We start from the raw sequence: 24,730 nt of genomic DNA, 5'->3' as shown, positions 1-24,730 counted from the left end.
CAATATTAATGGTTTCTGTGATGGGAGCAGGGATGGTAAAGAGCCATGTTTAAGCCTAACTGCAAAATATATTAAAATACTTCATCATTCACAGCTTCACCTTTGTTTTTTTATCTTTGAAAAAAAAATAGTTCAAGTTATACAAAGCAGTAACACACAGCTCATTCAGAACCTGTGACCTCTGTCTCTCACATGCTCTCTCTCTCCCTCTGCTAATTGCTAATGACTTAAATAGTATATCAGTCAAAATACTTACAGATTGAATAATTGTAAAATGTACAAATGCATGCATAACATTGATATTTTTTTACTTTCTGTTCAATGTTAATAATATGATAATGTCCCTGTCCAGGCACCCATTCCCTCGAGTCTTCAGTTACTGCAGCAAACGCGATTTGGACCGCTATTTCCAGAAGGGAGGGGGCATGTGCTTATATAACATTCCCAACATGAACGATCTGGTGGGGGGCAAGAAGTGTGGCAACGGCTTTGTGGAGGACGGAGAAGAGTGTGATTGTGGAGAACCAGATGTGAGGACAAGTATTCAATTTGAACTTATATTAACTTTCCCTACCAGATAAAAGGATAAATAAAGCAGAGGTGGGAAACTCCAGGCCTCAAGGGCTGGTGTCCTGTAGGTTGCAGATATATCACCCTGGGTCAATACACCTGCATCGAATGATTTGTTCATTACCAGGCCTCTGGAGAACTTCATGACAAGTGGGGAGGTCATTTAGCCATTTGAATCAGCTGTGTTGGACCAAGGACGCATCTAAAACCTGCAGGACACAGGCCTGACCCCTGCAATAAAGTAATGCATTATGTTTAATTCTCGTAAGTTAAAAAACTTTTTTGATGCTCATTTACTTTTTGTAACAGCTTTAAACCTTGGTTATGATTTACTTGTCCTATTATTAAATTATTTTGCAGACAATTGTCAGCTGATTTTCACACAAAACTTAGCTGAAGAGAAAATATCCAACTTTTGACAAAACCATCTCATCATCATGTCCATTCTGTAGTTTTTTCAGCTTTTAAAAACAGATGAAATGCTATGCTATGTTGTTATAGATAATCGGATTTTTAATTGTCATACCACTGTGCAGAGTTCTCATCTTTGTCGAATGTAGGTTTAAATAGAAGAGAAAAGCCAGAGTATTCTTATTATGAAAGTAATGACTTCACATCACTGCATTTCAGATGCATTTATTTACTGTATTGTTTAAAAAAATTAAACAGCACTTTTTTGAGACTGTGATACGACGCCCACTGCGGTGGCTGTACCTCAGGAGGTAGAGCAGATCATCTACTAATCAGAAGGTTGGTGGGTTAGGTTATCCCTAACCCTAAAGTTGGCATGCCTTAGGCATGAGGTTAACCCCAAGTCTGTTTCCGATGCATCCATTGGAGTAAGGAGTAATGTTAGATAGAAAGCACTTCTGCATAGAAATAGTGCTTGTGCCCATTGTGATTCAGCATACAAGCCTTTGTTAGGGAGTATGGATGTACTGCGATCACTGTTGTTTTCTACTGGTGCCAAAAGCGGTGGTCCACTGACAGTCTTGAAAGAAAATAAGGAGACTTCACACACACTTCTATACTTATTCACCACTATGCTAGTACTAATGCAGCTAGTTCATGTTATTTACACCAAATATTGATCCCGTCATCTGAATGTCAAAGTGGAAATCAAGACTCGAGTCCTGATTTCGGTGAGTGGATTAAAAGTGCGTTTTTAAGCCTTCCTTATGTGCAGATAAGATAAGATAAGAAGAACTTTATTTATCCCGAGGGAAATTCTTTTGTCATACACATTGCAGTCACACATTGCTCAACAATTTTGGAGCCGCAACTGCGAAGGCCTGTCCCCTCGAGTATCCATTATGTCTTTAGAACAAGGAAAAGCATTTGGTCTGCTGACCTGAGAGAACGAGGCAGAACAAGGCAGCAGCTCAGACAGATACTCTGAACAGAGAAGTATGTGTGTGTGTGCGTTTGTGGTTGCTTTTGCTTATTGGTTAAATATAGTTCTTTTTACATAACTGAGCTTACTCTGTAAAAAAGGTGATTAAACATAACCTTCAAATCATTTATGAAGTCCGTTTTATTCGAATCATTAAAGTTAAAGCAGAAGTTATTATTTTATTATTATTGTTTTTCGTTATATACGCTTCAGTGTTTAAACCTTGATATTGTATGTTATTGTATGATTGTCAACAGGAATGTGAAAACGACTGCTGCAATCCCAATAACTGTACCTTGAAGGAGGCGGTCCAGTGTGCCCATGGAATGTGCTGCGAGGGGTGCAAAGTAAGAGAAAGCCGAGAAAGACAAAGCTGATTCTGATGCGTCGGGTCTGTGTTTACATCTTTGTGTGGAATCCGTGTACCTGCTCTCATCTGCTGTTTGGTTGTTGTTGAAATGGTTTTGTGAGCTTTAATCTGAGAATCTGGCGCTTATGGCAAAACACAGTTATATTTAAAAGTTGATTCTGGATTTAATGAATTGATATCGCTTTATTCAAGCTACTCACCTCCCACTTCCACCTGCACTTTCAACTGGACCACGGCCAATCAGAGAGGTCCCGCCCCTGACTATCTCTGATTGGTTTAGTCCACGATAGGGGCATGATGTGTGTCTGTTGTTGACCACAGGGAAGGTTGCAGATTTTTTTTTTTTTTTTTTGCTACCTGAACAGTTGGTCGCACAGGTGCAACCAAATATTTTTTTTTTAGTCGCACCACTGAAAAATTTGGTCGCACTCTAGAGCCCTGTATTTGTTGTCTTGTGAGTATAATGGTTAACACACTCGCCTTACAAGTGAAGGATTAGTGTTGCAAGATAATCTCGTGTACTCCAAGTGCAGGTCCCGAGGTTGGATAAATGGTAGGGCTGTGTCAGGGGATGTGGGTTAAAAATCAGGTCCAAATCAGATGTGCTGGTCCATCCATTGTGGCAACAATTTGTTTGTTCTCCTTTATACGTTTGCATTTTAAACCTAATGGTTTTACTTAAAAACTCTTTTAATACTGTTTTTAGTTTTTCTTCTCATTTAGACTAAAGAGTATTTCATATAAACATTGGTTCAAATAACTATTTGTAATGTGTAAGTGTGCTTTTAGATTTAAACCACCTCCAGGATTTTGTTTTTTACATCAACAATGAACACACAAAGATATTTTCTAGAAAAAAGCTTTCATAAACCTTGTGTATATTGCCTACCCCTATGGTGATGGGAGGTAGAGCTGTCATTTGCTTGGGAAAATCTGTTTGCTTTGGGAAAATTCTAGTTAAACGCATCAGAAATCAAATTTGAAGTATTTGTAGGCAGATATTTACACTTTAATCTTTATATGTAGAAGGCTTCAGTGTGCATCATTTTGCTAAGTATCACTAAACTAAAGATGCTTCTCCATGTCTTGTGCTCCTTTCCTCCTTCCTCACCCTCTGTTCCCTACGCATGTCAGTTGAAGCAGGCGGGTACCATGTGCCGGCGCCCAGCAGGAGCATGTGACCTTCCAGAATACTGCACTGGGGCTTCTCCTTACTGCCCTGCCAACGTTTACCTGCTGGATGGCTCCTCTTGTCAATACGGAATGGCCTACTGCTACAATGGCATGTGCCTCACCCATGAACAGCAGTGCTTGCAGCTCTGGGGCTACGGTAATGAAAATGGTTTTACATGCACTTCATCACCTCCCTCAATATGACATTAATTTACTGCACATGCCTATAAACCACTAAGTCTTTGTTGAAGGTCAGTATTTAATAAAACTACAAATGAAATGTCTATACTGTCAGCTTACCAAGGTTAGTTAGTTGACATTGTATTCCAACTTATGTTTCCTAAAAGTGATGTCTTCAATTTCTTGTAACTCTTCCGTCTAGTCATCCAAACATCTGTGTTCTCTTCTCAGGAAGTTTAGTACATAGTAAATAGCCTGGTACTTGGAAAGGTCTATCCTTACTTTCACAAAGCACTCAAAGCACCAAACATTCACATATCCTTACATTTCTAATGTTACTCAACTTTTGATGTAGTGACTTTTGCCTTTGGGGTATTTTGGGAAAATAGAGTTAATTGGGTATGATATGTTTCCAGGAGCTCAACCGGCCCATGATGTCTGCTTTGAAGATGTCAATGCAGCAGGAAATGATTTTGGAAATTGTGGGAAAGATGAATATGGCACCTATGTGAAGTGTAAGAAAAGGTAAGTGAAGCTTCACATATCAGGTATCACCGCATGTGTTAAATAGCATCAGCTATTTACCGTAGGGTTATCCACACTGATAACAGATACAACTAATATTGGAAATGCTTTTGTTGAACATATCTTTACAGTACTATACTTTGACACATCATGGAGCCACACAGCTTTCAAATGTAGTGTAACAGTTTATTTTTAGTGTGTCAAAGAGTCTGATGGCAGCAGAAGGAACAACCTGCTGTAACGTTTCCTCAGACAGCCTTTCGTCCTGGGAGCTCAGCCACATAGCTTCCTGGTCGGCAACTCGACGCCTTTGGACAGCTTTCCAGCTGTTCCTGCACACACACACACACACACACACACACACACACACACACACACACACACGCACACACACACACACACACACACACACACACACACACACACACACACCCTCTCTGGTCCTCAGCATCACTACAAAAAGAGAGAGCGTTCGTTAGTGAAATCCCCTCCACCTGGCCCTCAGCTTCCCTGTTCCCTGCTGCAGCACGCCTCCACTGCAGCAGAGCCAGGGACCACACCCCTGCCACCCACCCCCACCACCTGACTGAGGCTGGGGCTAGATCCTGCCGAACCTACTCCCCCACCGGGAGGAAATCGGCCACGACCATCTGCCTTCCCGACCTGTGGACCACCTTGAACTTAAATGGGTGCAAAGCCAGATATGAGGGTAGAAACAGAGTTATGATGAATATTAAGATAAATATTAAAATAAATAGATGAATATAGCAATATAGGTAAAAACATGTGGGCAAATATGTCATGGTGTACAAAAGTGATGGGGTGCATCAAAGTGTCATTAATACTGTTCCACATGTGTGGATCTGTGGATGAGTTAAAGAGTCTGATGGCAGCAGAAGGAACGAACTCCTGTGATGTTCCTGCGAGACTGCGAGGTTGAAGGAACCTGTTGCCGAAACTGCTCTTCAGATTGTCAGGTGTGTTATCAAGGGGGTGGGAGTCATTGTCCATGACTGCCAGCATTCTGTCACTGATCACCTCCTCCTCATGCCAACAACAGACGGATAAAACATATAGAGCAGGCTGCTGCATACATTGAACCTTCGTAAAACCCTTTTTGTAGGCAGCTCCGTGTCCAATCCAGTAATGGCCGTGTCATCAGAGGCTTTCTGGAGGAGACAAGTTTTTGTGATGTACTTGAAGTTGGCCGAGTAGATGGTGAAGAGGAAAGGGGACAGAACAGTTGATTGGGATGCTCCTATTTTGCTGTTAAGACTCTCTGACACACAGCTCTGCAGTCTCACAAACTGTCGTCTGCCTGTCAGGTAGTCGGTGATCCACTGGACCAGTGGAGCCTCCGCCTGCATGTTCTCCAACTTCTCTCAGCAGCCCTGCCTGGATCGTATTAAAGGCACTAGAGAAGTCGGAGAACATTATCCGAACTGTGGTGTTGGGTCTGTCGGGGGAGGAATACCCTCTCTGCAGCAGATGTATCACTGCATCATCCACCCCTAAGTGGGGCTGGTATGCAAAGTGCAGAGGGTCTTGCTCACAAGGAGTCTGAGGTGTTCCAGGATAAGCTCTCTGTAACTTTCATAACATGAGAGGTTAGTGTTACAGGCCTGTAGTCATTTATTGCCCTGGATGATTTTCTTAGGCACTGGGACCACTCGTGATGTTTTCCATAGCACTGGGACTCTCTGGAGGTACATGCTCAGGTTGTATAGGTGATGAATTATTCCACACAGCTGGCTAGCACAGGCCTTCAGCATATAGTAGTAGATAGAGCAGTTACTTTAGACTCTAAGACCAGATTGACCAACCTGTGCGCCTCCTGGATTGATTACAAGAAAGCCTATGACGTAATGCCCCACACATGGATACTAGATTGCATTGAACTTTACAAGGTCAACAGGATCCTTGGACTCTTTAAGAAAGCTGCTGATCTCAAACCTGCACAGCATCTGCTTTAAACACTAAATGTAGTTAAAGATCTTCACTTGTATGTTGATCTGTAATTATTAGAGATGGACCGATCCGATATTACGTATGGGTATCGGTCCGATACTGACGTGAATTACTGGATCGGATATCGGAGGGAAATAAAAAATGTAATCCGATCCATTAAATATCAAAAAAGCACCTCACAAAACTTGCGACATGGCGTAACTCGGCTCATAACCGTAGCACGTGGCAGCAGTGTGCCTCACGTGATAGAGCGGCTGTGTGTTTTTGTAGCCTCGTTACCAATGCGGCATTTCATCTCCGAGGAAGTTATCCCAGAGAGAAGTAAAGCAAATGTGTAAGTTCATCTCTGAATGTTTGTAAAGCATTCCGGCGTTAAGCTTAATAACGATATATGGAGCGACTGCCTCTTCTTGCTGCTACTTCAATCATGAAACTGATCAATGATCAGCTGATCGGCTTTTCTGTCGCGAGTCCGTCTCTCTTGTTTGTTTTTGGCCCACTTCGCACCAGAAAGAGGAAACCAGCGGCTGAACAACAGCAGAACGTTTGACCTTGATAAGCTGTTGTTAGAATTTATTTAATATTACTTTCTACACCAGGATCCTTTTCTAGCTGACAGCTGGTAACTGTGCAGGGGCGGATCTAGCAAAGTTTAGCCAGGGGGGCCGATAGGGCATGAACAGGGAAAAGGGGGCACAAAGACATACTTTTCTTTCTTATTCTCATTTAAAATGTCTAGCTTTTAATAAATAATTATCTGAATCTTACACCCAAAGTTTTAATCTGATGTAAAATGTATAGAAGTCTATTACTGTATATAGTAACTATTAAGTCTAATATACCCTAGTAAGCTATAGTACTTTTTCCTTTGGGAAGATACCATCTGTGCAGTCTGCAAATCTGTTGAAGAAAGATGTTGAATCTATTTAATTATTCTTGAAAAATAATTGATTTCTGTGCATTTTTTCACACTGCATCAAATTAAAGTTGATTACGTCGATTAAGCATCATGAGGTGGAGCGTGAGGGGTGGTTCCCTATTTTGTTTTTTGTTTTTTTGCTGGGAGTTTGCAACCCTATTCGTTAGGTTGCTTACTCTTTAAAATACCAGAATAGGGAGGATGTTGCAGGTTTAAGTTTATTAGATTGATCAGTGTTGCTGAACTATGAAATATTTTGGGTGCAGTGTATTTTTTGCATACAGGTATAACAGAATAGCTTTAGTGGGGTTTTTTTGTTTGTTTGTTTTTACTTGAGTATGAACTTATACAAAAAGCAGCAAGATATTAAAAAACTGTTTTATTGATTAAAACACACTATATCGGATTCATATCGGTATCGGCAGATATCCAAATTTGTGATATCGGTATCGGACATAAAAAAATGGTATCGTGCCATCTCTAGTAATTATTTCACACTATGTTTTGCTAATAGTGTGTTATTTACCACAAGTGTTCAAAGTCATTCTGTGTAATCAGAGAGCATGCATAACTTATTCAATGCCATGTGCTAACAATAGGAGCAATAAGCTACATAGATGATGTTTCCTTTCCATGCTTGGATAACATGTTCTGCCATTTGTTAGATTAGAAAGTAAACAATATTGCACATGGTGGAGCTTATTCTTTGGGTTAACTCGTCTATGAACATTATACACTTTCAATACGTAGATATCCACATCATCATAAATTTACAGTGATGAGCAAGTAAAGTTAATCACAAGTACCACTATATCATTTTTTTTCAATCCCTCGAGGACATATTCATTCATTTATTCATAGGTTGTGTCTTAATCTTTATTCCAAGTTGTCACATTTAGTTTATAACCATGTCCTTTGGTGAAAGACTCTGAGCCTTTCCTCATTTGTTGCTAAAAGAAACTAGTTCTCACCACTACTTCCACTATATTTACTTTTTTATCCAGGGCTAGTTTTAATCCCATGTACAGAGCTATTCGTCCTACCATATGGCATCTCCCCTACCATTATATCTCAAGCAGTGGATAATTGATGTATTTTTGAACCCAACTGCGCTACTGTGGCTGTTCATCAACATTCAGAGGTTATTTGAAATGGTTTCTCAGAGTTTAAATGACTGGCCATTGAAAAATTAAGTCTTATGTGCTTGTATCTTTGTTTAGCGATGCCAAGTGTGGGAAGATTCAGTGCCACAGTGCTGCCACAAAGCCAAAAGGCACCAATGCTGTGTCAATTGACACTACCATCAAGACTGGAGGAACAGAGGTGAAATGTCGTGGCACATACGTCTACAGCACCCAGGATGGCCAGGGTGACCTGCCTGACCCGGGTCTTGTCATGACCGGCACCAAGTGCGGAGAGGGCAAGGTGGGTTCAGACCAAGCTGGAATTTTGTGGTCAGGCAAATATTGATTGAAAACATGAAAACTTGATACTTACTGCATGTTGAAGTTGCCCTGTGGCTGGGGCCCTATCCAGATCAGTCAAATGTGGCATGCATGGAGCAGACATCAACGGATCACTGGGTCATGGTCTGTGGTGTTGCTATTGAGGTGCCAAGCATGCACCCACTTGTCACCACCTAGAGTACCAGAAGCCCAAAACAATAGCAGGATAAGTTGTTTAGTATAACCACAAAAGATTTGGCAAACCACATACTCACCTCTATTCCTTAATACATAGATGTATTTTCCTTAAGAATATGGCAACATTCAAGAAGAAATAAACAGGCTTTCCAACGGTAGAAGATTCATTGCCAAGAAGCATTGTTAGAACAAGGAAACAAGTGTAAATTGCCATATATTTATCAGTTTTAATATAACCTCCTGCCAAATATAAAGTTAAATGTTTAGAGCCAGTTAGTCTGGCCCCAAGTGGTCTACACGTTGACTAATATGGCTTTAATGTCACTTACATCTCTTTGATGTTGGCTTCTGAATTGAACTGAATTAAATATTTTGTAATTTCGAGATTACACTTTATACCCAGATATAATATAACGGTATTAGGTAATAAATAATTTATTAAATGTTTTAAATGAAATTAACGAGCATTTAAATCATTATTGAAATATTTAATTAATGAATTCCATTTTTTATTAATTAATAAAATTGTAATTAATTAGTAAGTAGCATATTTAATTCATCATTTTGTCATTCCTGGCTCCCTTATAGGCCTAAGTTAACAGACTCATTCAGATGTGGTCTGAATGTAACTGAAACTTCAAGGAAAGTTTGATATCTCTGACTCTTTAAGTATAAGCTGTTTGTGGTTTTTATTTACTGTGTAAAGGAGCATGGTTTATAGTTGTCACCTGTTCCCTTTGTCAAAATTTACTGATCTAATATAATGCACTGATCATTCGATCAATGCATATTATTGATCTAATAAAAAGGGCTACTGGGGGTTAAGGAGGCCTGTTTGTGTATCTTGTTTATTTGGCACTTTGTCGAATGGAATATAAAGTTGTAAGTAAATTCCCCACATACACCCTACAAAATAAGAGCTGAATTATGTGTGAGATACAAATGGATGAAAATGTACCCATCTGCAAATTGTCTTTCTGTATATATTGCTTTCTCTCTGTAGTATCCCCACAAGAGTTAGGCCAAGGAGCCCCTTTAAACTCTGCGTGTACCTGCTCTGTAATCGTTATGTAATCTTTGTCCTTCTGTTGCCAAAGGTGTGCAGAGACCGCAGATGCCAAAATGCCTCTTTTACTGAGTTAGAGACTTGCCTTGCACGCTGTCACAACAATGGGGTAAGCATACAGACACACACACCAATATAAATGTATATATACACAATAATCACACAGAGTCACACAACAAAACATGGTGTCAAAACAGATGCTTACTCTGGATGGCATTACCTTGGCCTCCAGTAACACTGTAAGAAGTCTTGGAGTCAATTTTGATTGTCCTTCAGTGTGCATATGAAACACTGTCTTCTTCCATGTGTGGAACATCTTAAAACTAAAAACATCCTGATGCTGAAAAACTAGTTCCTGCACTTCCAATAATTCATTATTATCATGCACTCCTAAAAGCTCCCTGAAAAGCCTTCAGTTTGATTAAAAAATGCTGCAGCGAGAGTACTGACAGGGTCTAGAGAGAGAGACTATATTTCACCCATACTGGCCCCCTGTTAAATTCAGTAAGATTAAAAATTCTTCTCCTGACATACAAGGTCTTGAATTGTCAAGCCCCATCTTATCCTTGAGACCTCAAGTACTATATCACCCCAATACAGTACTTCTCTCAGAGACCACTTGTTTACTTGTTGTTCCTAGGATATTTAAAAGTACAATAGAATGGGAGGCAGCACCTTCAGTCTTTACAGGACGGAGGCAACGGAGCACCAGGGAGGAGGTCTATGGCACAGTCATAGGGCCTGTGCAGAGGAAGAAATAATGTTTTATCTTTATTAAAAACCTCATGTAAGTCATGATGTGCTAGTGGCACAGAGGATAAATCAGGCTTAGGCTCGGGTTCTGTCTGGGGACTATTTAAAGCAGGGGGCAGAGCTGATTTTAAATAGTGAGCCAGGCAAAACAAACTCCAGCTCTTCACTCGCCCTTTTGACCAGTCAGTATGTCTTGCTAACCAAGGAGTCTTGGAAACAGAAAAGGTGACAAAGGTGACAGATTCCCTGTGATTGCCAGAGACTAGGTCCAAGTGGACAGGTTCTGTCTGGTGTGTTATGGTTGCATAATGAAGGTGTTTGATAGATTTTGTTAGCGAGCCTAGAGGTGAATTGAGTCCAGAGGGCAGGCAAATAGGTGACTGCAAGGTAGCTTAGTCCAGACTTGTCAAAAACAAAATCATTTGGAGGCCAAGTTGCCAGTGATTAGCAGACAATCTGGCAGAGAATGGAGGCTGGAGCTGGTATTTGTGTACCCGTGCTTGATTGTAGCTTGGTGTGTCTTGACCAGGGCAAAGTTTTTCCAATGCCCAGTTTTACACATATGTTATGAGAATAACCCTAGTTGGCACAGCCTAGTTTGTGTTTTGAACTGCTCAGCAGCTTTTTCGAAGTGGATCCTGTCTCACCTGACAGAGTCTATTATATCAGGATTGAATTAGTATTTGAAACAATATGAGTAACAAGAAAATGCAAGCATAGAGTCTCCTTTAATCTCTTTCTTCCCCGCTGTCAGTGAAAATATTAGAAATTAGCTGAAGTCAGGAATATTTAAAATATTCAATATGCAGTTTTTTCTCCAGTATGAAAATTTCATAGTGTTGAGATAAATGCGCATATAAATAAATACAAGCACACAATGCCTTAATGCATTGACTAATACACCTCCAGGTAGTCACAAATATCCAAGCATGCACACAATCACACACACAGACATGTATACAAAGGGAGAGAAAGGGGTCAGAGACCAACTTAAGACATTTCTTTTGTGTGTATAATATTCAGGTGTGTAACAGCAATGGGAACTGCCACTGTAATCAAGGCTGGGCACCACCCTTCTGTGAGAAGCCAGGACTTGGTGGCAGTGTGGACAGTGGGCCGGTTCAGTATGGCAGTGAGTATACAACATAAACCTATGCCTTAAAGAAAATGTTTTTTCACCTTCAATATATTTGAACATTTTTGGTGTGCTGGATGGTAAAAAGCATTATCGCCATGATCCTGCAACACTGGGTGTTTCATCTCTGTTTGCTGTTTCCTTTCTTGATGGCTTCCTCTTATGTGCAGGGGTTGAGGGTAGCCTCCTTGAATGTGAATGGGTGCAGGGATGCAAATAAGAAGTAATCAAGCAGAAGAGACTAGATATAGTCTTCAAGAAACACATACTGACAGTACAAATGAAGTAGACGGGTCTGTGGTGGGGTAGCAGTTTTTTAGCCATGGGACAAATTTTAGCACAGGTGTTGCTATTTTATTTTCTCCTTCTCTAAATGCAAATATTACTTTCAGCATGGAGTAAAGCGCAGAGCTGAAATAGACGTTTTTATTTTTACTTTGATTAATGTCTATGCACCAAACTTAGGGTCTGAGCGTAAGGTTTTGTTTTTAAACATTAAAAGAGAAATTAAGAGGTGCTGATCAAGGGGACTGTGTTGTATTGGGTGGGGACTGGAATTGTTGTCTTGATTTTACTTTGGATGGGACTGGGGAGGACCCGCATCTTCAGTCGTCTTCTGATGATTCTGGTGATTTTAATTCCCTTACTCAATAGTGGGAAGTAGGAAAGGCCCAGATTTGTGTGTTTTGCAGCAGCAATATGGTTTTAATTTGACAGCCAATATCAAGAGAACTCTGCAGGAGTTAAAGAAGAGATAAAACATAAAAAGAATGTCTCTGGTTCACAGTTAGATCAGCAGAATAATGACTGTTGTAATGTAATGACTGTTTAAATTCTAAAAGACAAGAGCTTGATCATTTTCAATATGAGAGAGCTAAAGGAGCTTTGGTTCGAGCATGCTTCACCAGACTCCAGGACATGGACGCCTCAACCTTTTCTTTAATTTGGGGAAGTCTGTAGCCCAGAGAAAACAAATGGTGTGTCTTCGTCTTTCGAATGAAAATGTGATCACAGATCCAGCTGAGATGAGAAGGCATGCGGTGGACTTTTACACAGACTTGTTCAGGGCAGATAGCAGCGATGTAGACTCTGCTTCAGAACTTCTGCAGGGGCTTCCTCAACTCGGTCCAGAGGATCGGGACATCTTAAGCATGGATATAACTTTGAATGAGCCGTCTGCTGCTGTATCTCAGATGGCTTCAGGCAAAGCTCCAGGAATAGATGGTTTCCCGTCAGACTTTTTTAAGCACTTCTGGAGTCTTCTGGGTCTGGACCTTCTAGAAGTGTTTAAGGAATGTTTTAAAGAAGGGAAACTTCCAGCTTCCTGTAGGCATGCAGTTATTTCTCTCATACCAAAAAAGGGAGATTGAACCCTTCTTAAAAACTGGAGACGAGTGGCCCTGGTACAGATTATAAGATACTTTCCAAGGTCCTATCAGATAGACTGGTCATTTAACTGTTGACTGGTGTGGATCAATCTTATTGTATTCCAGATAGGTCTATGATAGATAATTTATTTTTAATGAGAGATGTATTTGACATATGTAAACTACACTATACTAGAGTTGGCTTTTGACCGTGTAGACCATGCTTTTCTTTTTTCCACCCAGAAGACCTTTGTTGTTGGGCAGGGGTTCCAGACATGGGTGAAGCTGTGGTATAGCGACACTTGCTGTGTTGTGAAGGTGGGAGGAGGGTTGAGTTGCCCTGTGCCAGTTAGGAGAGAGATTAGGCAGGGTTGCGCTATCTCAGCCAGCTCTATAGCATTGCTATTTAGCCTTTTCTGTGCAGGTTGAGGAACAAGCTGAGGGGTTTCTCTTTGCCAGATCTGCCTCAGAGCCCTCCTGTTATTGTGTCAGCATACGCTGATGATGTTAATGTTTTATATGAAAAAGCTTCTTCAGCCAGGGTTAATTGGGAGAAGAGTGAGGTGTGTTTAGTGGGGCAGTGGAGTTTGGCATGTATTACTAGACTCCCTGGGAATCTTTGATGGGGTTAAAGGGCTATTAAAACTCTTGGGATTTACTTGGGGAGTGATGACTTTCGCACAGACTCCTGACCCCAGACCTGGGATGTGGCTTTTTGAAGAGCCGCTGTTTTTTAATGACTTTTTTCCAAGTACTGTGTTTTCTACTGCCACTATAAGGAGCAAGTTTGTGGAGACTGGTATTATCAAACTGGGCCATCTCACAAGGATGTCAATGGGAACTCTTGGGTGTGTCACAGGCCTCCAGAGTGCTGGGAAGGATTGTGGAGGAAACTTGGCAATCCCTGTCGGCATCACTGGGAGAGTTTACTGGAAACTGTGTCCTAGCTGATCAATGGGCTGATGACAGCGGATATGTTTTTCTCTCCTTGATGGTCTTTAAGGAGCAGCCTGAGGGGAGCCTACTTCTCTCCCTGAGAACATCAGTGCTAGATAGTTTCAGCTCTTGTGGAAAGAAGCAGCTATATTACAGCTGTGTTACCTGCAGGTGGAGGGTCCATATAAGCCTCCTGTTGAAAAACGGATGGCTGACCTCCAGTGGAGGATTATACATTGAGCAATAGCCACAAACAGACACAGAGCCCACCTGGATCCAAGCACTGGGGAGGGATGTCCTTTCTGTTCACAAAGGGAGACGCTGGAGCACTTAGTGGTTCATACAGTGGAGCACTGTAACAAAAAATAATTTCCCCCAGGGATCAATAAAGTATTCTGATTCTGATTCTGATTGTCTGCGGCTAGTGGGTTTATTTTCTTTGTTGCAGGAGTGGGTGGAATCTCTGCAGGAGAAATTCTCTGTACCCTTGTTTGTCTTTGGTCCTAAGTATTCAGTGAAGAAAGGACGGACTCTGGTTCGGATTAATTTTTTGTTTGGTACATCCAAGCTGGCAATATAGAAGACTAGGAAGAACCAGAAGTTAGGTCAGGGTTGGACTGATGCTGTGCATAGTTTAAAGGGATTGTTCAATTTCAACTCAGTTTTATTTATACAGCACCAAATCACAACAAAAGTCGCCTCAAGGCGCTTTATATTGCAAAGTAGATACCCAACAATCATATGACCCCCTATGAGCAAGCACTTTGGCGACAGTGGGAAGGAAAAACTCGCTTTTAACAGGAAGAAACCTCTGGCAGAACCAGGCTCAGGGAGGGGCAGGGCCATCTGCTGCGACTGGTTGGGGTGAGAGAAGGAAAACGGGATAAAAATTGTTGGCATTGCGTCTGACAGTACAGCATGATTTTAACTCTCTGACTAAAGATCTGGACTCCTTTACAACTATGTGGGGGATTGGACAGGTTTTGTGTTCGATAGGAGCAGATGGGACATTTGTCCTTAATTTTTAAGTATGTGTGTGTGAGTTTGGTTGGGGTTAGTAAATGGTTAGTGCATATTGATGTTGCTGATGATGTAGTAGCAACATTGTGTTAGGTTTGACTTTTTCGTGGTTTTTCTTTTTAATGTGGTGTAAATAAAGTTGTGTTAAAAGTCAAAGTCTCTCTCTCTCCCTTTCTCTTTCTCTGTCATGTCCATTTCTTTTTTCTATTCCTCCTCCTTTTTCTCCTCTTTCACAAGCCTGGGCTTTACCCGCTGCCTGCTACAGCTTAATACTCACTCTGAAAATAAACAAAACATAACTTTATAGTTAACATTGTTTTTCCCTCTGACTCGCTGACAGGCTCAGAATGTTCGATCACTAGAAGTAAACAGAAAATTTTGACATGGATGGCCCTTTTTCCTTGATACTTGCTGATCTAAATTAAAGTGTTTCAATTGCCATATAAATATACTAGTAAACACATTAGTGTGTATGTATATATGTGTTTGTGTATGTCAACAGGTCAGGTGGGGCTGGTGGCTGGACTGTTGTTTGCCTTCTTGGTGGTTTTACCTGCAGTGCTGCTGGTCTTCTACTGCCACAGGATCAAGACGTCTTATTACCATAAGTGGCTTTCCCAAAGAAAAAAGAACACATGCAAGAAGTACTGTCTGTCTTTCACTGTTTGTCTGTTTCTTAACACTACATTTTCTTGATACAACAAAAAGAGGAAAGCCTAGAATTTAAAAAAGTAGCATTTTCATTTTGGGGTCTAGCAAGTAAAACTATATAATATGCACTGGTGTATTATATGATGCTCAAAACTGAAAAATAATGTACATTTTAGAATGACAGAAAAATGCCTTTTTTCAGGGAACACAAAACGGGTTAACAATTTAAAGCAGTTCTGCAGCAGTGGAGGTTGATTGAGCGTTAAAAGCTGGTACTACTAATTCGCAACTTTTCTGGATTACTTCGAACCCCCTCTGTCTGCATAAAAGTAGTGTTGGAACACACTGTGGTTTCTTTCACCATCAAAAGGCACTCAGAAACAAACTGACAGGAAGAGATCTGCAGACCCAAAACCACAAATGAATCAGAGGACAAGTTTCTGAGAGTTAACAGCTTGCGTAATAGGTTGCTCACAGGAAAACAGCTTCAAGTAAACTTTAACAGTGGTCTTCAAGCTGTAGGTTTCACAGGACGAGTTGCGGCAAGAAAGCCATTGCTAAGGCGTCAGAATAAGACAAAGAGGCTTGCCTCAGCCATGAAACACTGCAATTAGACTACTGAAGACCAGAGTATAATGGGCTAATGAATCAAAATTTGTAGTCTTCGATTCATCATACAGGATCTTTGTACACCGTCGAGTAGGGTGATTCCACAGTGTGTGGCATCAACTGTCAAACATGGAGGAGGAAGTGTGATGGTCTGGGCTGTTTTGCTGATCCAGGGTCAATGACTTGTACAGAATGAGAGGCAAAATGGTGCCAGTAAACCATTTTAATATGATTTGTTGATTGGTTCGCCTCTGTCTTTGTAACAGACCATAGTGCTGCCCCCTCCATTGGCGTACTTATCAATCGCTAATGTCTCACTTGTAAGCTGAAGGTTGTCAGTGTGATACAGCATGGGGCATTTTTAAGAATGAGGTTTTTTTTCTCTCTTTTTGTTTCTCAGTACAAACAGTAAAGGTATCACAAACACAAACACAAACAGAAATTCCATAGACTGGTTAGAACAAATTATTTCTAAGATGGTAGCTTAGTCAAAGAACCATCTCACTCAGTTAGACTTGTCTAATCACTGGATGGAAGCATTTGTTTAATTTCATTTCCACTAACATCAGCTGGATAGGAAGCTTCATGTTTTCTTATCTCTCAATTTGGGCCATAAAACCAGAATGTCAGAATGAGCGAAGTGATGAAGCTGTACATCTTCCATGCAACAGGCTCTTGTTTATTTTTTTGTCTTTCTGTGCTCAGGATGGAGGGATCAGCAGATAAGCGAAAGAATGGCCATCTTAATCCTGCCTTTCACCTGAAAGTTGTAGGACCAATCAACACAGTTAATGGCCACAAGGGGGTGAGTGATATGTGTGTTTCTAGTGTGTTACAAAATAAAGCAAAAGAAAGGGAAGGAGGAAATGGGAGTAGGGTGATGACTGTTTTTCTGTGAATGAATAACTGAGTGTCCATGAGGTTAACCTTCATATTGAATTAAATATTCAGTTTGTCAAATTATTGTTTAAGCATCCTATGTCTTAATATCAGCCTGAAGTTAACATTTTAATATCTGACTTATAAGATACAAAATGCACACATGTACTGCACACATAACAAATTGGTATCTCAGAGTTTTTACCCCTCAGCCATAAATGGCCGATGGAGTTTTGGCATCACCCTGTCAGGTTGGTGGATGAACAGGCGGCATGAACACCCAAGTTTGTGAATGTGGTAACTTGAGAATGAGGTGGTATAAGAGTTTCAAATAGGAAAGTGGAGAAGGAGACTCCCTTACTGATACAGAGTGAGTAGAAGATTGATGATGAAAGCTTCCACTGCATGGATTTCATTTTTTATGTTTTATGTTGCTTTTATCTAGCTTTAATTTCTCTTAGGAAATACTAACACAAAAATGTATACAAAAAAATACTTTAAAATGGTGAAATGGTAAAATTACATGAGAGATGTGAAGAAGAACGTCAAAGGTGAGTAGATAAAGAGGACAGTGGCATTATTCATCACCGAAAGAGATGGAGCTACAAAGAACATTTCAAAAAGGACTGCTTTAATGAAAAAGAAGCAAGAAAATAAAAATGAAAATAATTATTTTTCAAACGTGTGTTTGGTTTGTTACTAAAATGACTACATTTTTTTTTAATGTTGCAAACTTTTCAATTTCTTTCCAATAATACCAGTAGTGACTAAAAACAAAAGGAGTTTTTACCTCTGAAAGGCTAAAAACATTAGCATGGAGTGTATAAATTAAACCAAAGAGTCATAAGCCAAATATCAATTACATATAGGGCACCAGTGAGTGCATAAAACAATATATAAATAAAAATAATATGCAAAAAAAAGCAGCTAGTAAATTATAAGATTAAAAAACCTCCTGAATCATGGGACAAATTTTGCAGCAGAATGGTAGATATCATTTAGTGATCCAAATTTTAATTTAAGATTATTGGATTTATGTTTCCAGAGTGTTTCTAGGACTACGAATTAACAAGTGGCAGTAGACAGAAATAAAAATATCAATTGAGAATATAAGTCTAAGATTTTGAGAAAAAAAGTTCAACTTTGGTTTTTCTGTGCTTTGCTATTCAGGGCACATCAAAGTACAGACAATGTTAATACAATCAAAATCGCCAAATAAAACTATTTTTGGCTTGTTTTCCCAATAATACATAGAATTAATATTACCTGAGAAAGAAGAAGGTACAGATGCGTGTACTTTCATGGAGAAGTTTATAGCGGACATTTTTAACCCCCCCCCCCCCCCCCCCCCCCCCCGTCCTTGAGAGAGCACAAAGGATAACCACAAGTCAAAGTTCTATTGCAAACCGATCGAGAACTTTCATAATTAAGTGCTTAAGTTACAGAGATCGTGGAAGGCAGAGAAAATGTTGACATGTGAAAATATGCGTCCTATAGGCTTAGTCAATACAGATAATAAAATTCTCTGTAAAATTCTCTCCAAAAGATTAGAAAATGTTTTTCCAGTTATTATAGGAGATGATCAAAATGGATTTGTTAAATATAAGCAGGGTTTTCATAATGTAAGACGAGTCCTCAACATTCTTCATAATCAAAGTGAACAGGAAGATACAGCCATTCCCTCGCTCAAAGCGGAGAAGGATTTTGATCGAATCGAACAGCCATATCTCTTTGATGTCATTGTTAGATTTGGGTTTGGTAAATCATTTTTGCATTGGATCAAACTACTGCACTGTCATTCTGTTCCTCAGGTTATGACTAATGAGATAATTTCGGAACCATTTGAGATTAAAAGAGGGTGTCTGCAGGGTTCACCATTATCTCCACTTTTATTCCTTTTAGCTATTGAACCTTTGGGAATAGGTGTTAGAACCAGTGGACAAATACAAGGTGTTACGATTGGTAGAAAGGAGCATAGAATCGCTTTATTTGATGATGATGTCATATTATTTTTAAAGCAACTAAAATTGTCTGTGCCTGCAGTAAAGGATTTAATAGACCGGTTTGGGGCCTTCTCAGGGTAGAAAATAAATGTAACAAAATCATCATTAATGGTATTTAAACAAGAATATAGTCAAAACGTAAGTCAGAATATAACTGGCTTTACTGTTAATTCTGAATTCACTTATCTAGGCATTAAAATAGTTCCTTCACTAAAAGATGTGGCCCTACTTAACTATAATACAATTCTACAGAAAGTTTCCAACTATCTGGAGCGTTGTATAAGTTTACCATTATCTATTATTGGAAGGATAAGTGTTCTTAAAATGAATGTATTACCTAAACCAGGTGTCGGCAACCTGCGGCTCTTTAGTCCTTATACTGCGGCTCCGCGTGGTTTGGGAAAATAAGTTAGAAGTATTTAGCTGAAGTGTATTTTCTTTATGTTAGTTCTTTTTAACTTGTAGTTCTAAATTGGAAGATTATTGTGATATTGAAATATAAACATAAAATTATATTCTATTATTTTTTCATAGCTCAAAATTAGTCACACTCACGGAAGCCGGTATACCCGCAGAAACGCCGTGCATTTATCGAGACTTTCAACCACAGAGAGGCCAATTATGGATCTTCGGATCCACATTATGTCAGCAGCTGTTCTCCACCGTGAACTATGTTAAAGACAAACACCGTTCACGCCTGACAGATGACAGCTTACAGTCCTGCGTAAACTGACTTCGTACATTTGCAGACGCTGTCTGCAGAGGATCAGGAGCAGAAGTCCCATTGTAAACATATCACAGCAGACCCGACGATGTTTGCATGAACACGCTTTTCAGCATCTCTATACTGACCACTTTTCACACACGGTTGCTGTACGCATGCAGCCGGCTGTAGCTTTTCAGCTCACAGCCGACATACACCACCAACAACACAACAGCACAGATAGCGCAGACGTAAAGGCAGCAAGGCGTGATTGCCGTTGTGTCGCTCAGGTGCGTCCGCCTCCCCTGCAGCGGCGCCGCAGACCACGCCCCGCCGCACACATTAACCAGGGAAAATACATATTTAGGCAGAATTTTGCAAATATCTATTTTTCATTTTTTAGCAGTATAGTGTCTTTTTTTTCCAATTATTTTTTAAAAGTCAGCTCAAGGCTCCAACAGCCCAAAGGCGATATAAGGGTGGCAGCTCACAACAGTTTTTGTTTGCTACACGGATCATTTTAGTTCAGCTGGGTGTCTTTTTTCTTTTGTTATATTTCTTTAAGAGTTCAAAATGTGTTAATTACATAAATAAAATGTAATTTTCTCTGTAGCACTTCATGGATTTCATAAGCAGCACACCTTAGTTGTTCACACAAAGCATAAAGGTAAAAAACAATATATAAAGTGTTATCTTCATTTTAGATGTTAAAAAGTATTTGCGGCTCCCAGTGTTTTCTTTTGCATGGAAACTGGGTGTAAAAGGTTGCAGACCCCTGACCTAAACTCTTGTATATGTTTCAGACTGAATTGTTTACCAAAGTAGCATGATTAATCAGAGAGTTTATTTGGAACAAGAAGCGTCCCCGCATTCGCTTGTCTTTGTTGTATCTTCCCTTCGATACAGGGGGGTTGAAATGCCCCAATTTTTACTGGTACTATCTGGCTATTCAACTAAGGACAATAATGTGTTATTTTTCATCCCAAAATATCCCTTCTTGGGTGGGGATGGAAGCAAATTCTCTTAAAATTCCATTAAACTTGTACTTATACTCTGCACAGCCAAAACAATTAAAGAAAGAAACAAATAATCCTATAGTCTGAAATATGATTGAAGTTTGATTTACAATAAAAGAAATGGTGAATATTAAGAACAATCTCTCTCAGTTTAGTCCTATTTGGGGAAATGCTTTATTTGTACCAGGAAAATGATCTTTTCTGTGATGGAATAATGGTTTCATTTGAGGATTTAGTCTCAAAATTTCAAATTCCAACAAAACATTTCTTTAAGTATTTACAGATTAGAAGCTTCATTTCTTCCATGCATGTTCCCCAGTTAACTAATTTAGAGGCGTTAATGGTGAAAAAATGTTGTAACAAAGACTTAATTTCAACATTTTATAACTGGATTGTCTCTGCCTCTCCAGAAACATCAGCTTCTCAGTTAGAAATGATCTAAATATTAATATTTCTGAGGAGACATGAAGTCAATTTGCTTAAAATCACAAAATCGGTTAATAGTAACCTAAAGCTATTACAAAACAACTGGATCATGCAGACATATGTAACACTGGTGAAATTGAATAAATATAACAACAAAATTCCAAATACATGCTTTCCACTGTATATGGGAATGCAGAATTGTCCGCGCATTTTGGCAGGAAGTGATAACCAAAATAAACCAAATTTTAACTACAAAGAATGCTTTAGATGCAGAAATGTTGCTACTACATATGTATCCTAAAAATCTTAAACTAAGAGCCCATCAAATTAAGTTTATGGATTATTGTACATTACAGGCAAAACGTATAATTGCATTAAACTGGAAAAAATCAGATCCTCCTGCTATTGGTGCTTGGATAAATTCTTTGGCACAATGTATGGCAATTGAAAGGATAACATATTTTCTTAAATACAAGTTAACATATTTTGATGATATTTGGAAGCCATTTAAAAACTTTATAAAAGAAGCAAATATCAGACAACTCCTGCAGGAGTGTCGATGAGGTGAAAATTGTTTTGTTTGTGCTAGCTATTTCTATTTTGTTTTTTGTTTTTTTTCCTTCTTTTTGTTTCCTTCAATTGTATAAATGCCACATATTGTACTAATGTATGTATACTTCCTGTGTTTTTATTTGATGTAGGTTTGGGAGAGAGCAGGGATGGGAGGTGAGGGGGTAAAAGTGTTCTTACTACTGCGGCATATTACTGTGAAAACAAATCTTTGTATGCTGTTGCAAAACCAATAAAAATATTGTAAAAAAAAAAGAAAAAAAGAATTAATATTACCATTATCATGAAAGTCATGAATTTAATCTGCACGCTTTACTTGATGATATCTCATTATGTAGCAAATGCCTCTGACAGAAACATGTCCAGGGGCCCATTGGTACACACATACAAGCTCATTCTCTAACCTCTGCTGGCTTTGAAATGGAATTTACATCGATCACTTATCATCATCAAACAAGCAAAAACGTCTCTGTGTTGACTTATTTTGCATAAAAGTGTTTTCACAGATCCTAGTTAATCTCTTAATAGTTTTATTTATAACTGTAGGTCTAAAGAAAAAGCAAAGAACCAAAAAATGTCATGAATTAATGTGAAGTCTATTATCTCACTGTTGTTTTATGAATAAGATTCTCCTATTGGTAAAGTATGCATTCTTTCTCTTCATGACCAAAGTAGGAAATGAATGCCCATATGAGTTCTTCTCTCTGTGAAATGATTTGAAGCTGTTTTTCTGTTAGGTTTGTTAACATTTGTTAACATAAATGCCTTGAAGTGACTGTTGTTGTGATTTGGTGCTATATATATATATATATATATATGGGATTTAACTGAATTTCTTGTAATTGTAGATTTCTCACACCAGCAAAGAGGTCCCATCTCTTAGACCAGGCCCAAATGGCACCCACCCAGTCAACATAGTGCGACCTCTGAGACCTGCCTCATTTGCCAAGGGTGGTCCACGGACTCTTCCAACTGGCAAGCATCCAGTAGCACCACCCAAATCCCCATCAACACCTCAGAGACTGAGCCCGCCACAGAAACCTCTACCCCTTACTCCAGCACGATCTCCCCTGGTAAGGCCCTTTATAGAGTGTAAGGAAAAAGTCAGGGCATATAAACTCAAAATAGTCTACAGAGGACAGGAGCTTTAGACAAGCAAAAATGCAAAATTACCTAGACAAGGGAAGGTATCCTAGACAGATGCCCAAATCACCTCAATTGCCTCCTTTGATATGGAGGAGCAGCAGCTGTTTTCTGTAACCTTCTCAAATGACTGAATTCTTCACCCTCTCTCTAAGGGAGTGTCTAATCAACCTTTGGAGAGAGCTAATTTCTGCCGCATGTATCTGCAATCTCAATAAAAAACTCCGGCAATGGAAGGAGCGGTGGGCTCTGTGCTTCATGACTGGTGTATTAACAGTAAAATTGTAGACCCTTACTGCTCACTGGACTTAAACGCTTTGTCTATTCAGTACAGGCCCTTTTCTCGACCTCGGAAGCTAACAGTAGCAATAATTACCATTGTTTAGCAGAGAGAGCACCCAGAGGGCATCCATGTTGTTGCTTGCGACTTTAATATGTTTGAAATCTGATAATACCTCCCACCCACTCCACGACGCGCCGGCTAGTCACAGGAGCACATTCAGTGGGACACTGAGATTCCAAAAAAGCACCACTGAACGAAACAGGAAATCATTACATCGTTACACCCTTTATTGCACACGCTCTTTTCTGCTCAGTAATATTCTTGTAAACATTCTTGAATATTTATTTATAATCACCTCCGTCAATTCTTGATTCCTTATTATTGAGTGATTTGTATATGTTGTGCTATTTCTTAAATTTGTAAAGCTGTAACATATTGTATTATATTGTTAAATAGTTTAGTCTGTTACTGTTTTACTATATTGAAGCAACTGTAACCCACATAAAGTAAAAATTCCCCTCTCGCTCCTGCGGGCGGTCTGTCCTTCAAGCTTGGGTCCTCTACCTGAGGCCTGGGAGCTCGATGGTCATACATATGTATGTATATGAGAGAGAGAAGATCTTAGTGCTGTTTTAAGTGCAAGAGCTAATAGTGCTGCATTAAAGCATATTAGAAGAACAAAAATATACTTTATATAATGTTTACCTTTAGTCAGTAATTTTTTTGATTTATAAGTGGATATAAGCTACCAACCTCCAAAAACATTTTGCATGTCACTGTTCAGTAATGTACATAAAGCTAATATCTTTCTTTTAGTTGGTGTCTGAGCTGCAGCCCACACCCAAATTCCCTCCTCAGAGGCCTCTCCCCTTGAGCCCTACCAGAGCAGTCTCCCCCCAAGTGAGTCCAGTCCCGACCTCACTCTCCAAAGCCCCTCCAGGCCTACTGGTCATGATGCCCTCAGCAGCAGGACCGAAACCTGTGGGCAAAGTCTCTGCCATCCCACCTTTGAGAGCTATCAGGTGGGTTAACACAATGATTCTGCAGAGTCACGTACAGTGGGGAAAATAATTATTTGTTCACTTCTGTATATACAGGCCACTTATAAGTGAGCAAACTTACAATCAGTGGCTCAGTCTCTAATTTGTATCCAGTTTTATTTTATTGGAAAGACTGAATGTCAAAAAAAGTCTCTCTCTCGATTCAGAGATGGTCTTTCCCTTTTCACGTAAATGGCCGCTTAACAGCATACACTTAGTTTTACACTTGCGTACACTTGTTAAGTGCAGGAGGATTGCCAGGATTTATACATCGGGGAAACCAAACAACCTCTGGGTAAAACACAGAAGAGCCACCTCGTCAGGCCAGGACTCTGCAGTCTATTTACACCTACAGGCCAGTGGACACTCTTTCAATGATGAGTATGTAA

At 39.7% G+C, this 24,730-nt stretch overlaps 1 protein-coding gene across 5 annotated transcripts in view; it reads left to right on the top strand.

Annotated features, from left to right (window-relative positions):
* Nucleotides 1-24,730, top strand: part of adam19a (ADAM metallopeptidase domain 19a) — an 86,572-nt gene that overhangs the window by 59,046 nt on the left and 2,796 nt on the right. For all 5 annotated transcript variants that reach the window (XM_014414477.3, XM_076881985.1, XM_076881983.1 and 2 more), the window contains 11 exons: nucleotides 353-530; nucleotides 2,221-2,310; nucleotides 3,468-3,663; nucleotides 4,103-4,211; nucleotides 8,319-8,523; nucleotides 9,839-9,916; nucleotides 11,584-11,692; nucleotides 15,521-15,662; nucleotides 16,984-17,083; nucleotides 22,724-22,948; nucleotides 24,118-24,323. In XM_014414477.3, the coding sequence (XP_014269963.2) occupies nucleotides 353-530; nucleotides 2,221-2,310; nucleotides 3,468-3,663; nucleotides 4,103-4,211; nucleotides 8,319-8,523; nucleotides 9,839-9,916; nucleotides 11,584-11,692; nucleotides 15,521-15,662; nucleotides 16,984-17,083; nucleotides 22,724-22,948; nucleotides 24,118-24,323 (1,638 nt within the window). The remainder of the gene's footprint in view (nucleotides 1-352; nucleotides 531-2,220; nucleotides 2,311-3,467; nucleotides 3,664-4,102; nucleotides 4,212-8,318; nucleotides 8,524-9,838; nucleotides 9,917-11,583; nucleotides 11,693-15,520; nucleotides 15,663-16,983; nucleotides 17,084-22,723; nucleotides 22,949-24,117; nucleotides 24,324-24,730) is intronic.

The sequence above is a fragment of the Maylandia zebra genome, linkage group LG3 (assembly GCF_041146795.1).
Source record: "Maylandia zebra isolate NMK-2024a linkage group LG3, Mzebra_GT3a, whole genome shotgun sequence".
Classification (NCBI taxonomy): domain Eukaryota; kingdom Metazoa; phylum Chordata; class Actinopteri; order Cichliformes; family Cichlidae; genus Maylandia; species Maylandia zebra.
The sequence above is the reverse complement of the archived record's forward strand: the minus strand, read 5'-3'. Positions and strand labels throughout refer to the sequence as shown.